Raw genomic sequence first — 27,150 nt, 5'->3', positions numbered from 1 at the left:
CCAGAAATAAACCCATGCACCTATGGGTACCTTATTTTTGACAAAGGTGGCAAGACAGCCTCTTCAATAAATGGGGCAAAGACAGCCTTTTCAATAAATGGTGCTGGGAAAACTGGACAGCTACATGTAAAAGAATGAAATTAGAACACTTCCTAACACCATACACGAAGATAAACTTAAAATGGATTAAAGACCTAAATGTAAGACCAGAAACTATAAATCTCTTAGAGGAAAACATAGGCAGAAAGAACATTCAATGACATAAATCAAAGTGAGATCCTCTATGACCCATCACCTAAAGTAATGGAAATAAAAACAAAAGTAAACAAGTGGGACCTGATTAAACTTAAAAGCTTTTGCAGAGCAAAAGAAACTATAAGCAAGGTGAAAGACAACCCTCAGAATGGGAGAAAATAACAGCAAATGAAACACCTGACAAAGGATTAATTTCCAAAATATACAAGCAGGTCAGATAACTCAACACCAGAAAAACAAACAACCCAATCAAAAAGTGGGAAAAGACCTAAACAGACATTTCTCCAAAGAAGACATACCAGTGACTAACAAACACATGAAAAGATGCTCAACATCGCTCATTATTAGACAAATGCAAATCAAAACCACAATGAGATATCACCTCACACTGGTCAGAATGGCCATCAACAAAAAGTCTACAAACAACAAATGCCGGAGAGGCTGTGGAGAAAAGGGGATGCTCTTGCACTGTTGATGGAGATGTAAATTGATACAGCCACTATGGACAACATTATGGCACTTCCTTAAAACACTAGGAATAAAACCATCATACGACCCAGCAATCCCACACCTAGGCATATACCCTGAGGAAACCAAATTGAAAAAAACATATGTATCCCATTGTTCATTGCAGCACTATTTACAACAGCTAGAACATGGAGGCAACCTAGATGTCCAGGATAAAGAGGCAGTGGTACATATACACAATGGAGTATCACTCAGCCATAAAAAGGAATGCATCTGAGTCAGTTCTAATGAGGTGGGTGAACCTAGAGCCTGTTATACAGAGTGAAGTAAGTTAGACAGTGATAAATACCATATTCTAACACATATATTAGGAATCTAGAAAAATGGTACTGAAGAATTTGTTTACAGGGCAGCAATGGATAAACGGACATAGAGAATAGACTTACGGACATGGGGAGGGGGAGGAGAGAGTGAGATGCATGGAGAGAGTACCATGGAAACTTACATGACAATATGTAAAATAGATAGCCAACAGGAATTTGCTATATGGCTCAGGAAACTCAAACAGGGGCTCTGTATCAACCTAGAGGGGTGGGATTGGGAAGGGAGATGGGAGCCGGAGGTTCAAAAGGGAGAGGATATATGTACACCTACCCTGCTTATTTAACTTCTATAGAGTACATCATGAGAAACGCTAGGCTGGAAGAAGCACAAGCTGGAATCAAGATTGCTGGGAGAAATATCAATAACCTCAGATATGCAGATGACACCACCCTTATGGCAGAAAGTGAAGAGGAACTAAAAAGCCTCTTGATGAAAGTGAAAGAGGAGAGTGAAAAAGTTAGCTTAAAGCTCAACATTCAGAAAATGAAGATCATGGCATCCAGTCCCATCACTTCATGGGAAATAGATGGGGAAACAGTGGAAACAGTACCAGACTGTGTTTTGGGGGGCTCCAAAATCACCGCAGATGGTGATTGCAGCCATGAATTAAAAGACACTTACTCCTTGGAAGAAAAGTTATGACCAACCTAGATAGCATATTTAAAAGCAGAGACATTACTTTGCCAACAAAGGTCCATCTAGTCAAGGCTATGGTTTTTCCAGTGGTCATGTATGGATGTGACAGTTGGACTGTGAAGAAGACTGAGCGCCGAAGAATTGATGCTTTTGAACTGTGGTGTTGGAGAAGACTCTTGAGAGTCCCTTGGACTGCAAGGAGATCCAACCAGCCCATTCTGAAGGAGATCAGCCTTGGAATTTCTTTGGAAGGAATGATGCTGAAGCTGAAACTCCAGTACTTTGGCCACCTCATGCAAAGAGTTGAGTCATTGGAAAAGACTCTGATGCTGGGAGGGATTGGGGGCAGGAGAAGGGGACGACAGAGGATGAGATGGCTGGATGGCATCACTGACTCGATGGACGCGAGTCTAGGTGAAGTCCGGAAGTTGGTGATGGACAGGGAGGCCTGGCGTGCTGCGATTCATGGGGTCGCAAAGAGTCGAACACAACTGAGTGACTGAACTGGACTGAACTGATGGCTGATTCATGTTGAGGTTTGACAGAAAACAACAAAATTCTGTATGGCAATTATCCTTCAATTTAAAAAATTAATTAATTAAAATAAAATATATTCAAAAATGTGTTGGATGCCATGAAAGCAGTACTCAGAGGGAAACTTATAGTAGTAAATGCCTATGTTAAAACAAATAAATATTTTAAATGAATAATTTAGGGACTTCCCTAGTGGTCCAGTGGTTAAAACTCTGTGCTTCCAGTACAGGCAGCACAGATTCCATCTCTGGTCAGGGAACTAGGGTCCCACATGCTGCACAGCCAAAAAATAAAATAATAATAATTTAGCTTTACACCTTAAAGAACTAGAAAAAGAGGAACACAATAAACACAAAGCTAGAAGGTGGAAGAAAATAATAAATATTAGAATGAAGACAACAAAGTTAGAGCATAGGAAAACAAAATAAGTGAAAATAAAGTTAGTTCTTTGAAAAGACCAACAAAATTGACAAATTTTTAGCTAGAATAACACAGAAAGAGAAAGAGGAGACTCAAATAACTAAAATCAGAAATGAAAGTGAGGACATTACTACCTACTTTACAGTAATAAAAATAACTATAAGAGAATACTATAAACCATTGTGTGACAAAAAAATTAGATCTAGATGAAATGTGCCCAGAAAATACAGATATCAAAAACAGACTCAAGAAGAAATAGAAATAGAAAATCTTGATAGACCTATAGCAGTAAAGATTGAGTCAGTAATCAAAAACCTCCTTCCCAAGCAGAAAAGTTCATTAGATGGTGTCACCAGTGAATCTACCAAACATTAAAGAAAATTTAACATCAATTCTTCACAATTCTTCCAAAAGACAGAAGAGGAGGGAATACCTCCTAATTCATTCTATGAGGTCAGATAAACACATTTCAAGAAAAATTACAGCTCAATATCCTTTATGAACATAGATACAAAATTCTTTAAGAAAATACTAGGAAACAGAATCCATTGGCATATTAAAAAGAATAGAGTCTTTGTTCAAGTAGGATTTATCCCAAGAATGCAAGTGTGAATCAGTATAAGAAAATCAATCAGCGTGATACACCACATTAGTAAAAGAAATGAAAAAAATGTATTATCTTCTCAACTGATGCAGAAAAATCATTTGACAAAACACAACACCCTTTCATGTTAAAAAAAAAATTCAGAAAAGTAGAATTGATTGGCATTTTCTCAACATGATAAAGGGCATTTATAAAAAAAAAAAAAGAACCCACAACTAGCATCATACTCAGTAGTGAAAGACTAAAAGCTTTCCCCCTAAGATCAGGAACTAGATAAAGATGATCACTTTCTCCCCTGCTATTCAATATTTGCTGGAAATTCTAACCAGGGCAGTAAGGCAAGAAAAAGAAATGAAATGCACCCAAAAGGAAAAGAAGTCAATCTATCTCTATTTGTAGATGACATGATCATATATACAGAAATTCCAAATAATCCACAGAGCTACAATAACTATATAGTACTATATAGTAAGTGCACACTATAATAAATCCAGAAAAGTTGCACAGCAGACAAAATCAGTTATGTTTCTACATCAACAATGACCAAGCTGAAAACAATCCCATTTACAATAGCATTCAAAACAATCAAGTACCTGAGAATAAATTTCCCCAAAGAGGTGAAAGATTTTTACACTAAAAATATAAAACATTGTTAAAAGGCATTAAAGAAGACCTAAATAAACAATCAAAAAAAAATCCTTTGTTGATGGAATATTTCTATTTTAAGGCCCAAGGGTATCTACAGATTTAATGCAACCCCGTTTAAAATTCAAGCAGTCTTTTTTTTTTCCAGGAGAATGGAAAAGCTAGTTCTCAAATTCATATGGAATTGCAAGTTGCCCTGAATGAGCAAAAGCAATCTTAAAAAAGAAAAACAGAGTTGGGGAACTCACACTTCCCCATTTCAAAACTTATTACAAATCTACAGTAACAAAAATAGTGTCATAATAGCACAGGGATAAACATGTAGATCAACGGAGTAGAATTCAGAGTTCAGAAATAAACTCATTTATCTATTGCCAGTTGATTTTCAACACTGGTGCAACAGCATTCATTGGGGAAAAATAATCTCTTCAACAAACGGTGCTGGGACAACTGGATATTCAAATACAAAAGAGTAAAGTTCAACTCCTACCCACATCACATACAAAAATTAATTCAAAATGGATCAATGACCTAAGTATTAATATGAGTTCATACTACAAAACTCATAATAAAATATACACTATCATATGTATCTTAGAAAGCAAGGACTAAAGAAAGAATTTTCAAATGAACGTTTCAAGAACTTTGCCAGATTATAGAGGAGATATTTTGAATATTCTCAAATCATGCTATACAGCTTCGACCCTGTATAAGCATAGAAAACCTCTTTAAAGCTGCAAGTAACAAAAAGCTATCATTTATTAAGCACGTAGTATGTACCAGTCCCTTCACATATGCTATTCTTTTTAAACTTTTTAATTCACCCAATATCAACAGGTATTCTACATCACTGAAAAAAAAAAATAGAAGCTACAAACTGGAATTCCCTCAATTTTTTGCTACAGAACCTATAATCTCACCATTATCTGAGCCCATTCTTTCTCCTTCCCTCCTATTGCAATAAAGGAGGTGTTAATCTTTTCATCTATCAGTTCAGTCACTCAGTCGTGTCCGACTCTTTGCGACCCCATGAATCGCAGCACGCCAGGCCTCCCTGTTCACCACCATCTCCAGGAGTTCACTCAGACTCACATCCATCGAGTCCACGATGCCATCCAGCCATCTCATCCTCTGTCGTCCCCTTCTCCTCCTGCCCCCAATCCCTCCCAGCATCAGAGTCTTTTCCAATGAGTCAACTCTTCACATGAGGTGGCCAAAGTACTGGAGCTTCAGCTTTAGCATCAGTCCTTCCAAAGAAATCCCAGGGTTGATCTCCTTCAGAATGGACTGGTTGGATCTCCTTGCAATCCAAGGGACTCTCATGAGTCTTCTCCAACACCACAGTTCAAAAGCATCAATTCTTGGGCTCTTAGCCTTCTTCACAGTCCAACTCTCACATCCATACATGACCACAGGAAAAACCATAACCTTGACTAGATGGACCTTAGTCAGCAAAGTAACGTCTCTGCTTTTGAATATACTATCTAGGTTGGTCATAATTTTTCTTCCAAGGAGTAAGCGTCTTTTAATTTCATGGCTGCAGTCACCATCTGCAGTGATTTTGGAGCCCCAAAAAATGAAGTCTACACTGTTTCTACTGTTTCCCCATCTATTTCCCATGAAGTGATGGGACCGGATGCCATGATCTTCATTTTCTGAATGTTGAGCTTTAAGCTAACTTTTTCACTCTCCTCTTTCACTTTCATCAAGAGGCTTTTAGCTCTTCACTTTCTGCCAGAACAGTGGTGTCATCTGCATATCTGAGGTTATTGATATTTCTCCCGCAATCTTGATTCCAGCTTGTGTTTCTTCCAGTCCAGCGTTTCTCATGATGTTCTCTGCATAGAAGTTAAATAAGCAGGGTGACAATATACAGCCTTGACGTACTCCTTTTCCTATTTCAAACCAGTCATCGAACCAGTTGTTCCATGCCCAGTTCTAACTGTTGCTTCCTGACCTGCATACAGATTTCTCAAGAGGCAGGTTAGGTGGTCTGGTATTCCCATCTATTTCAGAATTTTCCACAGTTTATTGTGATCCACACAGTTCCTCTACCAGAACTCTGGATTTCGTTTGCTCCATTTCACCCTCCTACCCATCTTCAGGCTCTCCTTGTCTTCTGGTTCCTTCTCATCAGCTCCTAAACATGAGTCTCACCTATCTCAAAATAACTAATATTTTCCCTAGACTTTACTTTCCCCTCCAGATAATCATCTTTTCCTCTCATCCTAGGCAGTTAAGTATCTCAAGAATTGTCTACATTTTATATCTCTATTTTCTTATCTCAATTTATTTGTCCAGTATGCCTTCCTCATCAACACCTCTACCACAACCATTTTTGGACTAATTGAGAACAAGATCTTGAGTCTTTATCTCGATTTCTCAGTTACACAAGTGTCAATTCCTTCCAAGTTATATATTTCACATAAAGACTTTAGTTCCAACTGAAAGTACTGGAGGCAGATAGTGTTACTGAGGCTGCACAGGGATATTCCTGAGCAAATGGTTTGGGATAAGACGCTGAGCTTTGCAGGAGAAGTGAGGGCAGTGGAGAAAGGCAGGGAGGAATGGACCACCTCCCCCGCGAGGGGTGCCCCATCAGCAAGTATGTCCTTGAAATGACACAGGAGCAGGGTTCTTCCAGGCTCCACATTTGCCCCTTGCACCATGGAAGAAGAACAGCTGAAAAGAATAGATGCTATGAATACTGCTGTGAAGCAGAAGAAAACCAAGACCATGTTTTAGTTAAATAAGTAAAGGAGAGGGGGAAAAAAAGGAAAGGAAACACAAAGCCCATAGTACCGGTGACAAATATCCACCAGGGAAGATGAACATGATGAGGAAGATCCCAAAGATGGCAAATTCTTCTTTCTTTAAATACTTTTCCTTTGGCTTCTATTTTGGAGAAGAAAGTGGCAACCCACTCTAGTATTCTTACCTGGGAAATCCCATGGATATAGGAGCCTGGTGGGCTACAGTCCACGGGGTCACAAAGAGTTGAACATGACAGAGAGACTTCCCCTTCACTTCACATGACTTCTATTTAACTACACTTTCCCTAGTATGCCTCTTACTTCTCTATTCTTGACCCCAATTGCTTTCGGAGTGCCTTTTCCTTATCTGTCTTTTTAAATTGGAGTTCCTTAAGCCCTAGTTCTAGGCCTTCTTCTCTTCTCTATAAATTACATAGAGAATCTTGCTATATCAATGGTTTATATTTCCATTTATATGCAGATAGCTCCTAAATACGTATATTCCCAGCTATTTCTTAAGGTTTAGACCAAAATATCTAACTGGTACATGTCTCATAGGCATCTTAAATATAGTAAAAAATACCATTTCCAAAATAATCTCATCCATAAATTTGCTTACTTTACTCTTAAACATACTGAACCAAGAACTTCCAGATGTTCAAGCTGGATTTGGAAAAGGCAGAGGATCCAGAGATCAAATTGTCAAAATCCAAGAGAGTTCCAGAAAAACATCTACTTATGCCTTACTGATTACGCCAAAGCCTTTGACTATGTGTATCACAACAAACTGTGGAAAATTCTTAGAGAGAAGGGAATACCAGACCATCTTACCTGCCTCTTGAGAAATCTGTGTGCAGGTCAAGAAGCAACTATCAGAACTGACATGGAACAACAGACCAGTTCCCAATTGGGAAAGGAGTACATCAAGGCTGTATATTGTCACCCACTTATTTAATCTATATGCAGAGTACATCATGTGAAATGCCAGGCTGGATGAACCACAGGCTGGAAACAAGATTGCAGGGAGAAAATATCAATAACCTCAGATACACAGATGACACCACCTTTATGGTAGAAAGCGAAGAGGAACTAAAGAGCATCTAGATGAAGGTGAGAGAGGAGAGTGAAAAAGTTGGCTTAAAATTCAGCATTCAAAAAATGAAGATCATGGCATCCAGTCCCATCATTTCATGGCAAATAGATGGGAAAACAATGGAAACAGTGACAGACTTTATCTTTTTGGGCTGCAAAGTCACTACAGATGGTGACTGCAGCCATGAAATTAAAAGACGCTTGCTCCTTGGAAGAAAAGCTATGACCAACCTAGACAGCATATTAAAAAGCAGAGACATTACCTCGCTGACAAAGGTCCATCTAGTCAAAGTTATGGTTTTTCCATTAGTCATGTATAGATGTGAGAGTTGGACCATAAAGAAAGCTGAGCACCAAAGAATTGATGCTTTTAAACTGTGGTGTTGGAGAAGACTCTTGAGAGTCTCTTGGACTGCAAGGAGATCAAACCAGTCAACCCTAAAGAAAATAAACTGAATATTCATTGGAAGGACTGATGCTGAAACTGAAGCTCCAATACTTTGGCCACCTGATGCAAAGAACTGAATCATAGGAAAAGGCCCTGATGCTGGGAAAGATTAAAGGCAGGAGGAGAAGGGGATGACAGAGGTTGAGATAGTTGGATGGCATCACTGACTCGATGGACATGAGTTTAAGCAAGTTCTGGGAGTTGGTGATGGACAGGGAAGCCTGGTGGGGCAGTCCATGGGGTTGCAAAGAGTTGGATACAACTGAGCGACTGAACTGAACTGAATGTGTTAATATTATTGAGCACTCCTTTGTCTTAGACATCAATCACCAAGTTTTATTGATTCTTAAATCCTAAATATCTCTTAAACTCAACTACTTATTTCTATTCCCTCTGTTACCTTCCAGATCCAGAACATCATCTTTCACCAGATTCTTATAGTCTCGTAACTGACCTCTACTCCAATCTTGTTTCCTCCTTTATGTACCCTGCAACCAACTAGGATGACTTGTTAAAAATGCTTAAAATCATTTAAAATATTCTTATGGTCTTTAGGACAAAGTACAAACTCCTGCTGCTGCTAAGTCGCTTCAGTCGTGTCCGACTCTGTGCAACCCCATAGATGGCAGCCCACCAGGCTCCGCCATCCCTGGGATTCTCCAGGCGAGAACACTGGAGTGGGTTGCCATTTCCTTCTCCAACAAACTCCTAAACACAACTAAAATCCCTGGACATGATATATAAACTAGATATAAGAAGACTCTTAAAGGTGAAAAAAAAAAAAAAGGTATACTGGCTAAAGACCTCTAAACCCAAGAAATGACATGGCAGTGCATTCTCCATGGGCTTCCCTGGTGGCTCAGACAGTAAAGAATCTGCCTATAATGCAGGACACCTGGGTTCAAACTCTGGGTTGGGAAGATCTCCTGCAGAAGGAAATGGCAACCCACTCCAGTATTCTTGCCTGGAAAATCCCATGGACAGAGGAGCCTGGCAGGCTACAGTCCATGGGGTCGCAAAGAGTTGGATACAATGAGCAACTTCATTTGCAGTGCATTCATTCTCCGGATTTCCTTCTTGGCCTCATATACCGCAGACTTGGAGCTGAAGCAGTTGACAACTCTGAAAAAGGAGGCAGCACATACATAAAAACCCCATAAAAGCCATTCCCTTTAGCCAAAGGATCTGGGAAGGGGCAGGCTAGCAATGCAGAAAACTTTTAGATAGTAACCACTCTATTCCAGCAAAATAGTACAGAAAAACTGTGACCACCAGCAAAACCCAAGTAGGGATGCTGCCCTCACCAGTGTGGTGCCAAAGAAAGGGGAGTAGGAAGCCAGAAATTTCATCCCTGATGGGTGTACTGAATAGTGGAGAACATGGGGACAGCCTGGACTTCTACTTCTATTCAGCAGTAGTAAGTCATCCTTCCTGCTCACCACTACAGTGGTGAAAAAGGAGGCCTAGTGGAGAATGTTCACCACTAACTTAGCAGGAATGATAATCAACTGATGTTAACACCAAAATGACAGAGGTGTTAGAATTATATTACAAAAATGTTAATGTAGCCATCATAAAATGCTTCAGTGAACATTATAAATATGATCAATATAAATGAAAAAGTATAAAATTTCCCCAAAGAAACAGAAGATATAAAAGAGTACCAAATGAAAATTTTAGAATTGAAAAATAAAATAACTGAAACAAAAAGCTAAGTGAACAGTCTCAACAGAAGAACAGGGGGCAGGAGGCAGGGAACAGAGGAAAGAATATGTAAACTTGAAGATAGAGTAATAAAAATTACACAAATCTGAATGAGAAAGCAAACCAAAAAGATAAATGAAGAGAGCCCCAGAATCCATAGTACTATAATAAAATGACATGCCTGTCACTGGAGTCCTAGGAAGAGAGATTAAGGTAGAGTTGAAAAAGTGCTCAAAGAAATAATGAACGAAAAGTTCCCAAATTTGGCAAAACCCATAAGCCTATAGATACTAGAATCTGAACAAATTCCAAATAGGATAAATCTAAAATAATCCACACCAAGACATATTATAGCAAACATGTCAAAATTAAAGTCAAAGAAAAATCCTTGAAAGCAGTGAGAAAGAAGTGACATCTTACCACCAAGAAAAGACAAAACAAATGACAGTGGATTTCTCATCAATTATACTTCTGTATTTTAGTAATGACCATGTGACCACTGAAATTAAAATACCATTCTAAGTTGTTCAAAAATGAAATACATACGCTGCTGCTGCTGCTGCTAAGGCGCTTCAGTCGTGTCCGACTCTGTGTGACCCCATAGATGGCAGCCCATCAGGCTCCCCTGTCCCTGGGATTCTCCAGGCAAGAACACTGGAGTGGGTTGCCATTTCCTTCTCCAATGCAGGAAAATGAAAAGTGAAAGCGAAGTCACTCGGTTGTGTCCTACTCTTAGCAACTCCATGGACTGCAGCCCACCAGGCTCCTCCGTACATGGGATTTTCCAGGCAAGAGTACTGAAGTGGGGTGCCATTGCCTTCTCTGAAATAAGTATAAACCTAGCAAAATGTATGAAGGCTTGTCCACAGAAAACTCAAAATACTAATGAAAGAAATTAAAGATCTAAATAAATGGAGAGACAGATTGTGTGAATGGATTGGAAGATTCAGTAAAGATGTTACTCATCTCTAAACTGATACTAAGTTTGATGCAGTTTCTATCAAAATCCCACAAAGATTTTTTTTTGTAGACATAGGCAAGTTTTTTAAATAAAATTTACATGGAAAGGCCACAAAGCTAGAATAATTATTTAAAATAAGAGAAAAAATGGGAGAGGGACTTCCCTGGTTTTCTAATGGTTAAGACTCAATGGAGGGGGCACTGGGTCGGTTCCTAGTTGAAGAACTAAGATCCTGCATACCCAACGGTGCAGAAAAAGAAGGGGGGGGGGGGGGAATAAGAGAAATTCATTTATTTAATTTCAAGATTTATTAAAGATAGTAATCAAGACTGTATGCTATTGGTAAGGGGATAAACACTAAACCAATAGAGTAAAGTATTCAGAAATAAGTAGATCTCTGCATACATGCCTAATTGATTTTTTTTAAGATACAAAAGCAATTCAGTGGCAGAAAGATAGACTTCTCAAAATACAGTGCTTGAGCAACTGAACATTCATCGATTAAAAACAAACAAACCCTCAAGCTTAGCTTCACAGCTTATGTAAAAATTAACTCAAAATGGATCATAGACTTATAAGTAAAATGTAAAACTATAAAACTTTAAGATAAAAACATAGGAGAAAATCTTCCAGGTACAAGGTTAACCAGAGCTCTTGGTCTTGACACCAAAGGCATTATTCATGAAAGGATTAACTGGACTTCATCAAAATAAAACTTGTGCCCTGCAAAAGACTATGTTAAGAGTATGAAACGACAAGCTACAGATGGGGACAAAGTATTTGCAAACCACATATGCAACAAAAGACTAGCAACTAGTATGCATAAAGAGCTCTCAAAATTCAACAGGGGGAAAAAAAAAGGAAAAGGAAATAAGAAAGAATCCAATGAGGAGACACAATACATGACGTGACATTTTACCAAAGAGAACATAGTGATGGCAGATAGGCACACGAATACTATGAATAACCATTATGAAAATGCAAATTAAATCCACTGTGATCTACTACAATACATACTCATTGCTGCTGCTGCTAAGTCACTTCAGTTGTGTCCAACTCTGTGCGACCCCATAGACGGCAGCCCACAAGGCTTCCCCGTCCCTGGGATTCTCCAGGCAAGAACACTGGGGTGAGTTGCCACATACCCATTAGAATTTTCTTGAAAAAAAAAAAAAAAAAAGGATAAGAGCACCAGTGCTGACAAGGATAAAGAGAAACTGAATCGTTTACATATTCCTGGTGGGAATGTTAGATGGTATGACCTCTATGGAAAAGAGTTAAAAAAGTTTCTTTGAAAACTAAACACACAGCTTCCGTACAATCTAGTATTGCACCCCTGGGTATTTATCCCAGAGAAATTAAGACTGTTTACATAGAAACCTATAGAAGAATTCTTATACAGCTTTATTCGTAATAGCCAAAACCTGGGAATAACTCCCATGTCCTAGAATGGGTGGAATGGTTAAACTCTGGTACACCTGTTTCATGAAATACGACCCAGCAATGAAAAGGAGGGAGCTACTGATACAGCAACCGGGGTGAGTCTGCAGGGAACTGTGCTGAGTGAAATTAGGCAATCTCAAACATTTACAATTGCACAATTCCACTTATACAAAATTCTTAAAAGACAAAATTATAGAAATGTAGAGCACAATCATTGTGTCAGGGGTTAATGAAGCACTGGGGGCTGGAGAAAAGTGTGGCTATAAAAAAGGCAACATGAAGGATCTCTGTGCTGATAGAAATGTTCTGTATACTGACTGTACCAATATTAATATCCTGGTTATGATATTTTACTATAATTTTGTAAGATCTTATCATTGTGGGAACTGGTATCAGGTGTACAGCATTTCTCTGCATTATTTCTTACAACTACTGTGAATATACAAGTATCTCAAACTAAAAATTTCAGTTAAAAAAAAAAGAGAATTAAAAACTGGGGAAAATATCTGTAGCAAGCCTATAAGGCATAGGATAACAAAATCATTTTACAAAAAGCTTTAAAATAAACATTTTTTTAAGTTTTAGTAAAAAGCTTTCTTAAAAACTTTAGTAAATGAATAATTAAAATAGTAAACATCTTCCACAATGACAGGGAAACAGATATGTATATATAATTTTTTTTTAAATTACCATTAGAATTTGGGGAAAAAAACCATTTATCAGCATTCAAAGGAATACAAATTAACTTTAATAAGGTATAATCATCTTTCTATGAAATTGGCAAAAAAAAAAAACCTAAATTAAAAAAATATATCCAAAGGTAACTAAGTTGCATGAAAAAGTGCTCTTGTATACTCCTTGGAGTATGTATATTTGCTAGTGTTAACTGTAAAAAGCGTTTCTAAGTTTTGACCTAGTAATCCAAATTCAACAATCCATCTGAAGAAAAATAAAAATGTCATCAAACATGTACAACTAGTAATGCTCACCCCAGCTTTGTTTGCAGTAGAAAAACTTGGAAACAAGCCCATGTTTAACAATAGGGAATGATTTTACAATTTATATATAGTACATACATACAATGGAATTATCTAAAAATTATGCTTTTAAGAACACTTACTGACAAGAAAATGTTCAAGATATATTAAGTAAAAAATATACTAATTTGTCACTACGTGATTCTCTTTGGGTCACGGGTTTACAGATTTAAATTTTTTTGTTTCTACCTTTGATATTCCAAATCTTAGAGTGGGAAGGGCAAGACACAAAGCATAAGGACTCTCAAAGAAAACAATGTGTAAATTGGTTTTATAAATGTTTTAAATTTCTACATGGAAAAATCAAAATACAAACAGTAAGCCTAAAAAAATATTTGTAAAACTATGACACAAAATTCTAATTTCCTATTACATAAAAGGTTGTATGCATCACTAAGAAAGAGCAAACCATAGAAAAATAGATAGACTATTTCTACAGATAAAATATAAATATGAAAAAATGTTCAACTCATAACTAAGAAATATACATTATAACAATAACTAGCTGGCATTTTTTCATTTATCAGATTGGAAAAATGTAAAAGTTTGAAAAAGTATCTCACTTTCAAAGGTGTGAAAAAACTGGCACAACTGAAAGTGCATGTCTACACGAAAACCTGCACATGGATGTTTATAGCAGCTTTATTCATAACTGCCCCATCTTGGAAACCAAGATATCCCTTCAATAGGTGAATGGATAAACTGTGGTTCAGTTCAGTGCAGTCGCTCAGTCGTGTCTGACTCTTTGCAACCCCATGAATCACAGCATGCCAGGCCTCCCTGTTCACCACCATCTCCCAGAGTTCACTCAGACTCACGTCCATCAAGCTCGTGATGCCATCCAGCCATCTCATTCTTGGTCGTCCCCTTCTCCTCCTGCCCCCAATCTCTCCCAGCATCAGAGTCTTTTCCAATGAGTCAGCTCTTTGCATGAGGTGGCCAAAGTACTGGAGTTTCAGCTTTAGCATCATTCCTTCCAAAGAAATCCCAGGGTTGATCTCCTTCAGAATGGACGGGTTGGATCTCCTTGCAGTCCAAGGGACTCTCAAGAGTCTTCTCCAACACCACAGCTCAAAAGCATCAATTCTTCGGCGCTCAGCCTTCTTCACAGTCCAACTCTCACATCCATACATGACCACAGGAAAAACCATAGCCTTGACTAGACAGACCTTAGTCGGCAAAGTAATGTCTCTGCTTTTGAATATACTGTCTAGGTTGGTCATAACTTTTCTTCCAAGGAGTAAGCGTCTTTTAATTTCATGGCTGCAGTCACCATCTGCAGTGATTTTGGAGCCCCCCAAAATAAAGTCTGACACTGTTTCCACTGTTTCCCCATCTATTTCCATGAAGTGATGGAACCGGATGCCATGATCTTCATTTTCTGAATGTTGAGCTTTAAGCCAACTTTTTCACTCTCCTCTTTCACTTTCAGCAAGAGGCTTTTTAGCTCCTCTTCACTTTCTGCCATAACGGTGGTGTCATCTGCATATCTGAGGTTATTGATATTTCTCCTGGCAATCTTGATTCCAGCTTGTGTTTCTTCCAGTCCAGCGTTTCTCATGATGTACTCTGCATATAAGTTAAATAAGCAGGGTGACAATATATAGCCTTGACGTACTCCTTTTCCTATTTGGAACCAGTCTGTTGTTCCATGTCCAGTTCAGACTGTTGCTTCCTGACCTGCCTACATCCGTTCAATAGAATGCTATACAGTACTGAAAGAAATGAGCTGTCAAGCCACAAAGACATGGAGGGGCCTTAAATGCATATTGCTAAGTGAAAGAAGCCAATCTGAAATGGTTATGTACTGTATGATTCTAATTATATGATATTCTGGAAGAGGCTAAAATATAAAGATACCAGTACTGCATGGGCTGGAACAGAGATATCACTTTGCCAGCAAAGGTCCATATAGTCAAAGCTATGTAGTCATGTAGGGATGTGAGAGCTGGACCACAAAGTTGAACACTCAAGAACTGATGCTTTCAAATTGTGGTGCTGAAGAGGACTCTGTAGAGTCCCTTGGACTGCAAGGAGATCAGATTAGTCAATCCTAAAGGAAGTCAAAATTCTCCAAGCCAGGCTTCAGCAATACGTGAACCGTGAACTTCCTGATGTTCAAGCTGGTTTTACCAAAGGCAGAGGAACCAGAGATCAAATTGCCAACATCTGCTGGATCATCAAAAAAGCAAGAGAGTTCCAGAAAAACATCTCTTTCTGCTTTATTGACTATGCCAAAGCCTTTGACTGTGTGAATCACAATAAACTGTGGAAAATTCTGAAAGAGATGGGTATATCAGACTACCTGACCTGCCTCTTGAGAAATCTGTATGCAGGTCAGGAAGCAACAGTCAGAACTGGACATGGAACAACAGACTGGTTCCAAATAGGAAAAGGAGTATGTCAAGGCTGTATTTTGTCACCCTGCTTATTTAACTTCTGTGCAGAGTACATCATGAGAAACGCTGGGCTGGAAGAAGCACAAGCTGGAATCAAGATTGCGGGAGAAATATCAATAACCTCAGATATGTAGATGATACTACCCTTATGGCAGAAAGTGAAGAGGAACTAAAAAGCCTCTTGATGAAAGTGAAAGAGAAGAGTGAAAAAGTTGGCTTAAAGCTCAACATTCAGAAAACTAAGATCATGGCATCCGGTTCCATCACTTCATGGGAAATAGATGGGGAAACAGTGGAAACAGTGTCAGACTTTATTTTGGGGGACTCCATAATCACTGCAGATGGTGACTGCAGCCATGAAATTTAAAGACGCTTACTCCTTGGAAGGAAAGCCATGATCAACCTAGATAGCATATTCAAAAGCAGAGACATTACTTTGCCGACTAAGGTCCGTCTAGTCAAGGCTATGGTTTTTCCTGTGGTCATGTATGGATGTGAGAGTTGGACTGTGAAGAAGGCTGAGCGCCAAAGAATTGATGCTTTTGAACTGTGGTGTTGGAGAAGACTCTCTTGAGAGTCCCTTGGACTGCAAGAAGATCCAACCAGTCCATTCTGAAGGAGATCAACCCTGGGATTTCTTTGGAAGGAATGATGCTAAAGCTGAAACTCCAGTACTTTGGCCACCTCATGCGAAGAGTTGACTCATTGGAAAAGACTTTGATGCTGGGAGAGATTGGGGGCAGGAGGAGAAGGGGACGACAGAGGATGAGATGGCTGGATGGCATCACCAACTCGATGGACATGAATCTGAGTGAACTCCAGGAGTTGGTGATGGACAGGGAGGCCTGGCATGCTGTGATTCATGGGGTTGCAAAGAGTCAGACACGACTGAGCGACTGAACTCAACTCAAAGGAAGTCAACCCTGAATATTCATTGGAAGGACCAATGGTAAGCTCCAATACTTTGGCCACTTGTTGCAAAGAGCTGACTCATTGAAAAAGACCCTGAAGCTGGGAAAGATTGAAGGCAAAAGGAGAAGGGGGCGGCAGAGGATGAGATAGTCAGATAGTATCACCCACATGAGTCTGAGCAAACTCTGAATTAGTGAAGGACAGAGGAACCTGGCATGCTGTAGTCCATGGTGTTGCTAAGAGTCAGACACTACTTAGCTACCGAACAACAAATGGAGGGTTGGGAGAAGGAGAGATGAGTAGGTGATGCACAAGGCCTTTTTCAAGACAGTGAAACCATTGTGTATGATATTGTAATGGTGAATACATGGTATTTTACATTTGTCAAAACTGAAAGAATGTACAACACAAAGAGTGAAACTAAAGGTACTATGGGCTTCGGTAATAATAATGTATCAACATTGGTTCATCAGTTGTAACAAATGTACCACACTAACATAAGCTATAAATAATAGGGGAGATTTTTGGGGAGGAGAGCAAGGTATGTAGGAACTTTGTACTCTTTTTAAATTTTTTTGCATGCCCACAACTGCTCTAACAGAATAAAGATCTGATTTTTAAAAACTCGTCCCCTTGGAGGATTCTATGAACTAACTGTTCTGAAAATTATTAAACATAGAGAAAGATTCAAGCACATGATGCCTTGCCAACACACTGGACCACTGGGGACTCAAACAACATATGGAAGGCACTTTCTCTTTATAAGACATATTTCAGCTAATAAAGGAAGGAATGACATCCTCTTTTTTAACACCTGATCAATTAATCTATCTATGTAGTAATCATCAAAGGCTGCTAAAAATATAAAAACAGACATACCAGATTGACAACACATCTTGACAAAAAACAAAACCATCAACCTGAGTCTGACAAAGCCTCTCTAGATCTAACTACCAACTTACCAAAAACATACTCAATGGTACTATGGGGGGATATAATCAGCAAAATCCATGCTGTGTAAAACCACAGGTACAATGACCAATTTCTTTGACAAATTTTAAGAAGGGGGAAAAGAAGCGGTGTAGATTAAAAGAGATCTAAATCAACTAATCTCGATGTGTAAATGTTATTTGGATCTATTTAGTTTGTTCCATTCAAACAAACTAAATTTTTTATTATAATATTTTTTATTTACTTATTTATTTTTTGCTGTGCTTGATCTTCGTTGCTTTGCGCAGGTGTTCTCATTTGTGACACGCAGGGGCTACTCTCTAGTTGTCATGCTTGCACTTCTCACTGAGCTGGCTTCTCTTGCTGCCAGTGGGCTCTAGGCACGCAGGTTTCCCTACTGCAGCACACAGGCTCAACAGCTGCAGCAGGGGGGCTCTAAGGCACACGGGCTTTGCTTTAGTAGTGGGGCACACAGGCTCAGTAGGTGCAGCTCATGGGCCCTAGAGCAGGGGCTAAAATTATTCAATATGCAATTTGAGGATTTGCAAGATCTAGTCCAGCCCCGTGCACCTTACCAGCTCCATCTGGAGGTGCTCTCTTCTACCTTTCTTTTTTTAAATTTCATTTTATTTATTTTAATTCTCCCCTACCTTTCTATACTCTGGCTGCTTCTTGAACTTGCCATTACTCTTTCCCACCTCACAGCATTTACACATGCTCTTCCCTCTACCTGGAATGCCCCCTTCTTCCTTACACACAACTTTATCCTACAGATCTCACTTTAAGGCTACAGTCCATGAGGTTTCAAGAGTTGGACATGACTTAATGACAAAACCACCACAAATCGTGAAACAGAATTACCTGTACCATAATCACAAAATTACAGTTAACCTTAATGGTGTTAGTCCTGTGTGTGTGCATGTGAAGTCACTTCAGCTGTGTTTGACTCTGTGCAACTCTATGAACCTGCCAGACTCCTCTGTCCATGGAATTCTCCAGGCAAGAATACTTGAGTGGGTTGACTCTCCTCCAGGGGAATCTTCCTGACCCAGGGATTGGAACTGCATCTCCTGAAACTCCTGAACTGCTGGAGGATTCTTTACCGTTGAGCCACCAGGGAAGACCATGTTAGTCACACTCCCAAAGACAAAATTTGGAAAGCTTCCATGTATATGTGTATAAACAAACAAAAAGAGAAAATAAGTGAGAATGATCTCATTACAAATCCAGGTTACAGTCCTTCACTAATACTCCAGAAGTATTTAACAACAAAGGAATAGGGATGTGTCTTAATATATCATCTACCTTTCAAAAGTGGCACATATATAATATTCAGATAAAAGTAGTTTTGATTACAAGCTCCAATTATGCTATTCAGATAGAACACTCAGATCCTCTAAAAGAGTAATAAGATAACATATCTTAATATTTTACATTTATATGCAATTATTTAAAACTAGCTACTCTGGAGAAGGGAATGGCAACCCACTCCAGTTTTCATGCCTGGAGAATCCCATGGACAGATACCTGGTGGGCTGCAGCGCAAGGGGTTGCAAAGAGTTGGACACGACCGAGCGACTAACACTGCTACTACTACATGTACAGTGGACTGCACAGTCTCTTAAGCCTTATAAAATGGAAGAATTTACTAGCCTATCAAGTAAAATCAAAGCCTAAACACTTTAAACATTAGATGCTCATAACTTCTAAAATCAATGAGAAAACTACAAACTCCTGAACCAAAATTTTATTTTAATTTGTTAGGTTTCAGTGCATATGAAAATTTTTCATAACACATGACATATAAAGATGTTAACACAGTGAACTACGATAGAAAATATTTTCATACAATTTTTGAATCATTAACATGCTTATTTCTTCCACGAATGAATGCACAGTTAGCTTGAATCAACTTTGTCATGAGTATCAAGTATGTGTAAAATTTTTATATTATTATTTAATAACTGCTTAAGGAGGTTGTGAGTTTCTTCTCCATGACCAACACATAGTATTTTTTTCAATGTATGGACTACTACAGTAGCTTTTCCTCTCATCTCTGATGGAACATATTTTATATCTAAATATTCAGATAATTTATATCTAGAATTATACAGCATGTTAATAACAGTTACAATGTCATAAACTCCACCACTGCTTTGTCCTTGTGGTAACAGCTGGGATTTATACATTTTTTCTAATTTATGTTCTGCTGCTATGGCTAGAGCAAGGCTTCGTTTTAGGTGTTCTTTAGAGGCTTGAATGTCCGCTCTATATTCTGGCTTGTAGCTCTCAGGAAGAGGTACGTGATGCAACTGTGAATTAATATCTGCAATTCTTTTCAAAACGTCTTCATTATACACATCATGTGATTCAAGATAATCCATTTCATTGTCACCTGAGAGCTGAGGAACATCTTCTTCCGTGGCGGTATCCAAGTCAGTGCTCCTGCTTAAAAAGGTGACATCTTGACTTGGTTCAGTAACACTTGGCACTTGCGTTGATGCCTCAGTGCGAGGTTCAATTGTCTCTGGCTCTGGTTCTGGCTCTGGCTCATCTTTCTCAATAAAAGGTTCTTTTGCATGTAAAACAACAGAAACATTATTTGGTTTAATCGACCAGAATGCTGTGCTTTTAGTATGTTTTTTCTTGTCTATTTCCAATGTGAAGCCCCTAGTAGGGAAAGTTGTAGTTTCTTCACTGACAGGATTGATTAAAACATCATTGTCACCTGGACCTACATCATGTGTATATTTTAGCTCCTTAACTCTCGATACTCTCGGTCCTATGAAATTAGCATTATTTGGAGACTTTGATTTTTTCTGACGACCTGGCTCCTTAGTGGGAACACTTAGTATTAGGTTCTGTAAAACTTGTACGTAATGATTCAAGTTTTGTTCTTCATCAGGCGTCACAGTTACTCCTTAAGGAAAAAAAAATAAGTAACATTTATTATTATATATGACATACTGACAGTATCTACTCACCTAAGTTTACTTCACATGCTATCACTTAAAAGTTGAGATAAAGAACCAAGAAATAAAGCACCTCTGACACAGTCAACTCTCACCTAAATAAACAAAATTATTTTTAAAGATTCTTATTAAAATACATGAGCAAGATTACTGTAAAAGTTGAATATTAACACAATTCTCTATTTCTCTTTGCTTTTACTCTCCCATATAACTTACGATTCAATAGGTAGCTTATTAAAACAAAATTCTTAGTTATGTTCTCTAACACAGGGGTGTGTTATAGTAGACTCACGGTGGCTCATTAGAGCCAACTATTAAATTTTAATGAACATCATGAGCCAGATGGTAAACATAGACATCATTAAAAATTAAATTCTGTATTTACAATTAGTAAATATATTCAAAACAAGGTAATAAATATTCAAAACTCATCCTTTATTATTTTATTTCATCTTACTATTATTTATGCTCTTGAGGTTATTTATATCTAGTATGTTATAAATGCTATGTAGTGGTTGGCTACCCAGGTCACTTAGTGGTAAAGAATTTTCTTGCCAATGTAGGAAACGTGGGTTCAATTCCTGGATCAGAAAGATCCCCTGGAGTAGGAAATAGCAACCTGCTCCAGTGTTCTTGTCTGGAAAATTTGTATCTAGTACATTATAAATCCTATATAATGGGATTTATAGGTTTATCGCTGTTTATCGCTCAACAGGGAGGTGAAAGAGATAAACAGAGGCATACCATTATCTCTTTCACCTCCCTGTTGAGCGATGTCAAGTAGGTAGTATGAAATCGACCATGGTGAGAGTATTTATACCATGTAAACGAGCAAATGCTATAAGTCAGGGTGTACTCATCTCTCAGAAAAGCCAGTTGTTAAACATTTACCAGTATATCAGTCAGACACAACTTAGCAACTAGACCATCAACACTCCTTTCAACCCAGAAAAGATCTAACTACAGCCTCTGGGTCATATCCACCCAAATGTTTTTATAAATAAAGTGGTTTTTTTTTTTTCACTCAGTCTTGCTCCTTTGTTTCTGTATTGTATACAGCTGCTTTGCTATTCAGTAGAGCTGAATAGATGGAACAGAGACTTTATGGCCTAGAAAACTATCTGGGCCTTTACAGAAAAAGTTTACTGATTTCTGGTTTAAATCATCAAAATTTTACTCTTACAATAAAATGGCAGTTCTATTTATACTGGTATTTTGTAGCATTTCTCATTTCCAATGTGGAAAACAGAAAAGATTACTCAATAATATACTCCAAAATTCTGTTCAACTCCCCTACTCTGATGGATATAAATTGATTTAATTCAAGGAGGTAAGTTACTTTTTCCCAAACACTAATGAATAAGTTCTAACTGAACATTCCCTCTGCAGGCAAAACGGAATAACAAACTTTCTGCCCAGGAGGCACTTTTATTCAGCTCTTTAGCAAGCAAGCACAAGTTCAGTTCAGTTCAGTTCAGTCGCTCAGTCGTGTCCAACTTTTTGCGACCCCATGAATCCCAGCACGCCAGGCTTCCCTGTCCATCACCAACTCCCAGAGTTCACTCAGACTCCCGTCCATTGAGTTGGTGATACCATCCAGCCATCTCATCCTCTGTCGTCCCCTTCTCCTCCTGCCCTCAATCCCTCTCAGCATCAAAGTCTTTTCCAATGAGTCAACTCTTCGCATGAGGTGGCCAAAGTACTGGAGCTTCAGCTTTAGCATCATTCCAAAGAAATCCCAGGGCTGATCTCCTTCAGAATGGATTGGCTGGATCTCCTTGCAGTCCAAGGGACTCTCAAGAGAGTCTTCTCCAACACCACAGTTCAAAAGCATCAATTCTTCGGTGCTCAGCCTTCTTCACAGTCCAACTCTCACATCCATACATGACCACTGGAAAAACCATAGCCTTGACTAGAAGGACCTAGTTGGCAAAGTACTGTCTTTTGAATATGCTGTCTAGGTTGCTCATAACTTTTCTTACAAGGAGTAAGCAAAAAGGAAAGATATAAGCATCTGAATGCAGAGTTCCAGAGAATAGCAAGAAGAGATAAGAAAGCCTTCTTTAGCGATCAATGCAAAGAAATAGAGGAAAACAACAGAATGGGAAAGACTAGAGATCTCGTCAAGAAAATTAGAGATACCAAGGGAACATTTCATGCAAAGATGGGCTCGATAAAGGACAGAAATGGTCTGGACCTAACAGAAGCAGAAGATATTAAGAAGAGGTCGCAAGAATACACAGAAGAACTGTACAAAAAAGATCTTCATGACCCGGACAATCACGATGGTGTGATCACTCATCTAGAGCCAGACATCCTGGAATGTGAAGTCAAGTGGGCCTTAGAAAGCATCACTATGAACAAAGCTAGTGGAGGTGATGGAATTCCAGTTGAGTATTTCAAATCCTGAAAGATGATCCTGTGAAAGTGCTGCACTCAATATGCCAGCATATTTGGAAAACTCAGCAGTGGCCACAGGACTGGAAAAGGTCAGTTTTCATTCCAATCCCAAAGAAAGGCAATGCCAAAGAATGCTCAAACTACCACACAGTTGCACTCATCTCACATGCTAGTAAAGTAATGCTCAAAATTCTCCAAGCCAGGCTTCAGCAATACGTGAACTGTGAACTTCCTGATGTTCAAGCTGGTTTTAGAAACGGCAGAGGAACCAGAGATCAAATTGCCAACATCCGCTGGATCATGGAAAAAGCAAGAGAGTTCCAGAAAAACATCTCTTTCTGCTTTATTGACTATGCCAAAGCCTTTGACTGTGTGGATCACAATAAACTGTGGAAAATTCTGAAAGAGATGGGAATACCAGACCACCTGACCTGCCTCTTGAGAAACCTGTATGCAGGTCAGGAAGCAACAGTTAGAACTGGACATGGAACAACAGACTGGTTCCAAATAGGAAAAGGAGTACGTCAAGGCTGTATATTGTCACCCTGCTTATTTAACTTACACGCAGAGCAAGCACAAAGTAGTCCCCAAATGCTTTTCCTCCTCTCTTTCTTGTCTGTTAAATTTAGACCAGATGGAATTTTAATCAAACTTGAAAGCATATTTCTAAATTTTAAAAAAGTCTTAATCAGAAGCTTAACAGGCACTGTGATAGTGGAAAGATACTAGACCTGTCTACTAGAGATCTATATTCTAAAAGCAGACTCTGCATTTTATTTCACGTTTAGAAAAGTCTGGCATACTTCAAGATCCATTTGATGGTAGGTGAAAAAAGAAAGGGAACATAGATTTATTTGTATATTATCCTCAAAATTTTTTATGAATAAATGATACAGCATCATACATTTGTCTGGAAATAGAGATTTTTTTTTTTACCGATTAGAAAGTGAAGGGTTAATGCGGCCACAATAGGGAAAGTGGAGATGTGCTGCTTGCAAACAGGATGTTCTGCCAAGGAGACGGACACAGCCTTGAGATTAATGGTCCCTTGCAAATAAGGGAACATTCCCTCTTGTGATAAGGGCTCTGGACAGACTCTGCAGTAGGCCGGAATTTCACTCCCTTTTCCTGTATGATAACATTTGTGCACATGCGCTGTACTGAACAAGTTTGGTCATACAGTCTGGAATTCTGCCCAGAGGGGATGTATATAAATAAACCACGAGCTCGCTGGTGCGTGCAGTTCTTATCCTTCTGGCCAGGGTGTATGTCTCTTGTGTGCATCTCGTATGTCTCGTATGTTCTGCGTCATTTCACTCTGAGGAACCAACATCTGGCGCCCAACGGATGGGGCTCGAGTGAAACCGAAAGAGGTAAGAAACCCCAGGGGGATTTTAGATCCATAGCAGGGGAGCTTTTGGGAACATGGGGAATTCCTCACCCTAGCGGAAGGGAACTTTAAGAAAAATTGCTAGGGGAATTCATGTACATAATCATGGGGAATTCCTCACCCTAGCAGAGGGGAAATCCTGCTAGGAAGAAATAAATGTTCATTACGGACACAGTACATGGAGTTAGTCAAAGGACTTCTCCACTCCATAGGCGTTAAGGCCTTGACTCGTCGATTGAGTGAGCTCTTTCGCTTAGTGGAGCAATACTGTCATTGGTTTCAATATCAAACTAAGTTACAGTTAAACTTGAAGGAATGGAAAATAATTCAAAAGGAATTGAGAAAGCAACATCAGAAGGGTGATGTGATCCCTTTGAAGTTATGGAATTTATGTAATGCTATAACACAGGCTTTGACCTTGCTATCTACTGATAATGAGACTAAATCTAATGCTTCAGTGAAGGAAGAGGCAATTTATGAAGATGTGCCGAATGTCGGTGGGGTTTCTGCATTGCCTGAGGGTAAGGATAAAAGTAAGCCTCCTTCTGGAAATGGTGAAACATCTGATAGTTCAGAATCAGATTCAGAGGCTTCTTCGGTTTCATCAGAGGAGGGTAAAGAGATTAAAGAAATGACCCATCTATTTCAGGAATGGTGGAGATCCCATAGGGAGGAGAGGAAACCTGCGCCTTCTGCTCCTCCTTATGCTTCTCTTTTCCCCACTGCGGTTGATCGGCCCGATGTGGGCAGGGAACATTGTCGGGTCTCCTTTCCTCTGTCTATGCTTCATGATGATGACTTGCTTGCTCCTCCTAGTGGTTTTATCGATTCTCCACCATTATTCCCCATCCAGAGACAGCAAGATGACAACGTGATAAATATTCAGTACACTCCTTTGGCATATAAGTTTTTTAAAGATCTTAAAGCTGCAGTAGCACAATACGGTCCTCAATCTCCCTTTATTTTGGCTATGCTAGAGTCATTGGGGAAAGGCAACTTAGGGGAAAGATAAAATTTCGGAGATATTATTACAAACTTTAGCATTTGAGAATGCAAATACTGAATGCAAACGTATATCAGGGACTTTTCTTCCCTGTCCTCCTGCCGTCCCGCATACAATGCCTCATTAAAAGGACCTCAAATGATGATTTCAGGCTTTCGGTCTGCTACTTCAGGGAGTGCTACTGCTGATTTGCCACTAGCTGAGAATGTTCTTTTGTCACCAGGAGGAGGCATTTACAAATTAAAAACAAATGTATTCAGACCACTGCCTAAAGGCACCTTTGGCTTAATATTAGGCTGTAACAATGCAGCTTTGAGAGGTCTAACCATAATTCCTGGGGTAATAGACTCTGACTATGTTAGGGAAATTTTGATTATGGTTTCTACTTCTACCACGCTTTCATTACTAGCTGGGGAACATATTGCTCAAATTCTTCGAGCAAGGCCCATTTACTTTATTCTTCTCAGGGCTTTTTTACCCTGAGTTATACATACAGCAAGGTAAAAAATACAGAGTTACATTCTTATGGAGCAAAGATTCAGCAGGTTACAGCAAAGAAAGAACTTATTAACTCAAAGTCTAATGTTGCCAATGCTAAGGCTATTACTTGCTTCTTCTACATCCTGACTATATGCACTCCCAGGAACACAATGGATAACGGATGTAAGAACTTGGCAGCTAGCATTGCATAGGCTCAACAATGTTGCAAGAGTCTGGATAAAGCTGCCATGTAAGCTAAAATGCTAACAGAGGGTTTGAAATGCTCCTTTCATGCCCAGGAGATTTATCAACTAGAGCCCTAAGTTAACTGTTTTGGTCAGAGACAGCCCCTTGCTAATGTCAGAAGAGCTTCATCTCTTTTTGGCTCTTCCTAATGAACGAACAGGAGGATTTAGAAATACTGGATGACATATATTTTGGGAAATGCTTATCAAAGATTCTCGCCCTGTTCTCTCCTTGATTATACAAGGAAAAAACTTTAAAGGACTATTAGACACTGGGGCAGATGTTTCAATTATTTCTTCTCAACAATGGCCCCAAGATTGGGAAAAAGAAAAAAGCCCTTTAATGCTGACAGGATTGGGCTCTATTGCAGATATCTGGAAGAGTACCCATTCCTTACAATGCCAATTCCATAGTGGAAGATCAATATTTGTTACCTTTTATATTGTAAATATACCTATTAATATATGGGGGAAAGATCTTCTTTCTCCTTTGGGGGCTTCTGTAACCATTCCCCCGGAAAACTAGTAGCCACTGCTCAAATTCCTTGAGCCCTCCCATTAAAATGGTTAACTAATACTCCAAAATGAGTTGAGCAGTGGCCATTACCACAAATGAAGCTCGAGGCGTTAAAACAATTAGCACAAGAACAACTCCAACTCGGTCATATAGAGCCCTCTACCTCCCCCTGGAATTCTCCTGTTTTTGTTATAAAATAGAAATCTAGAAAGTGGAGAATATTAACTGATTTACGAGAAGTTAATAAATGTATTGAACCTATGGGAGCATTACAATTGGGACTCCCCTCTCCAGCTCTTATTCCTCAGAATTGGTCCTTAATGGTACTAGATCTTAAGGACTGTTTTTTTTTTTTTTTTGCCATTCCCCTATAATTACAAGATAGAGATAAATTTGCTTTCGCAATTCCTGTTCTTAGTCATGCTCAGCCTGTTAAGCATTATCAATGGACAGTCTTACCACAGGGAATGACAAATAGTCCTACTTTATGTCAAGAA

General features: G+C 38.9%; 1 protein-coding gene across 1 annotated transcript; it reads right to left on the bottom strand.

The window, feature by feature from the left end:
- Nucleotides 1–19,544: 19,544 nt before the first annotated feature.
- On the bottom strand, nucleotides 19,545–25,165 carry SPESP1 (sperm equatorial segment protein 1). Its single transcript, XM_052646865.1, has 2 exons — nucleotides 25,132–25,165; nucleotides 19,545–20,566 (listed from the first exon to the last, which is right to left on the bottom strand). The coding sequence occupies exons 1-2, from the start codon at nucleotides 25,163–25,165 to the stop codon at nucleotides 19,545–19,547; spliced, it is 1,056 nt and encodes a 351-aa protein (XP_052502825.1).
- Between the last annotated feature and the right edge of the window lie 1,985 nt (nucleotides 25,166–27,150).

The sequence above is a fragment of the Budorcas taxicolor genome, chromosome 10 (genome assembly GCF_023091745.1).
Source record: "Budorcas taxicolor isolate Tak-1 chromosome 10, Takin1.1, whole genome shotgun sequence".
In the NCBI taxonomy this organism is placed as follows: domain Eukaryota; kingdom Metazoa; phylum Chordata; class Mammalia; order Artiodactyla; family Bovidae; genus Budorcas; species Budorcas taxicolor.
This window is presented reverse-complemented; position numbering and strand designations above follow the sequence as displayed.

Bases quoted from the DNA above. Each gene is read 5' to 3' on its own strand.
- SPESP1 (XM_052646865.1), bottom strand. From the start codon at position 25,165: ATGTTCCCTGCCCACATCGGGCCGATCAACCGCA. The intron at 20,567-25,131 runs GTGGGGAAAAGA...TTTTTCCTTAAG, and splicing joins CATCGGGCCGATCAACCGCA to GAGTAACTGTGACGCCTGAT.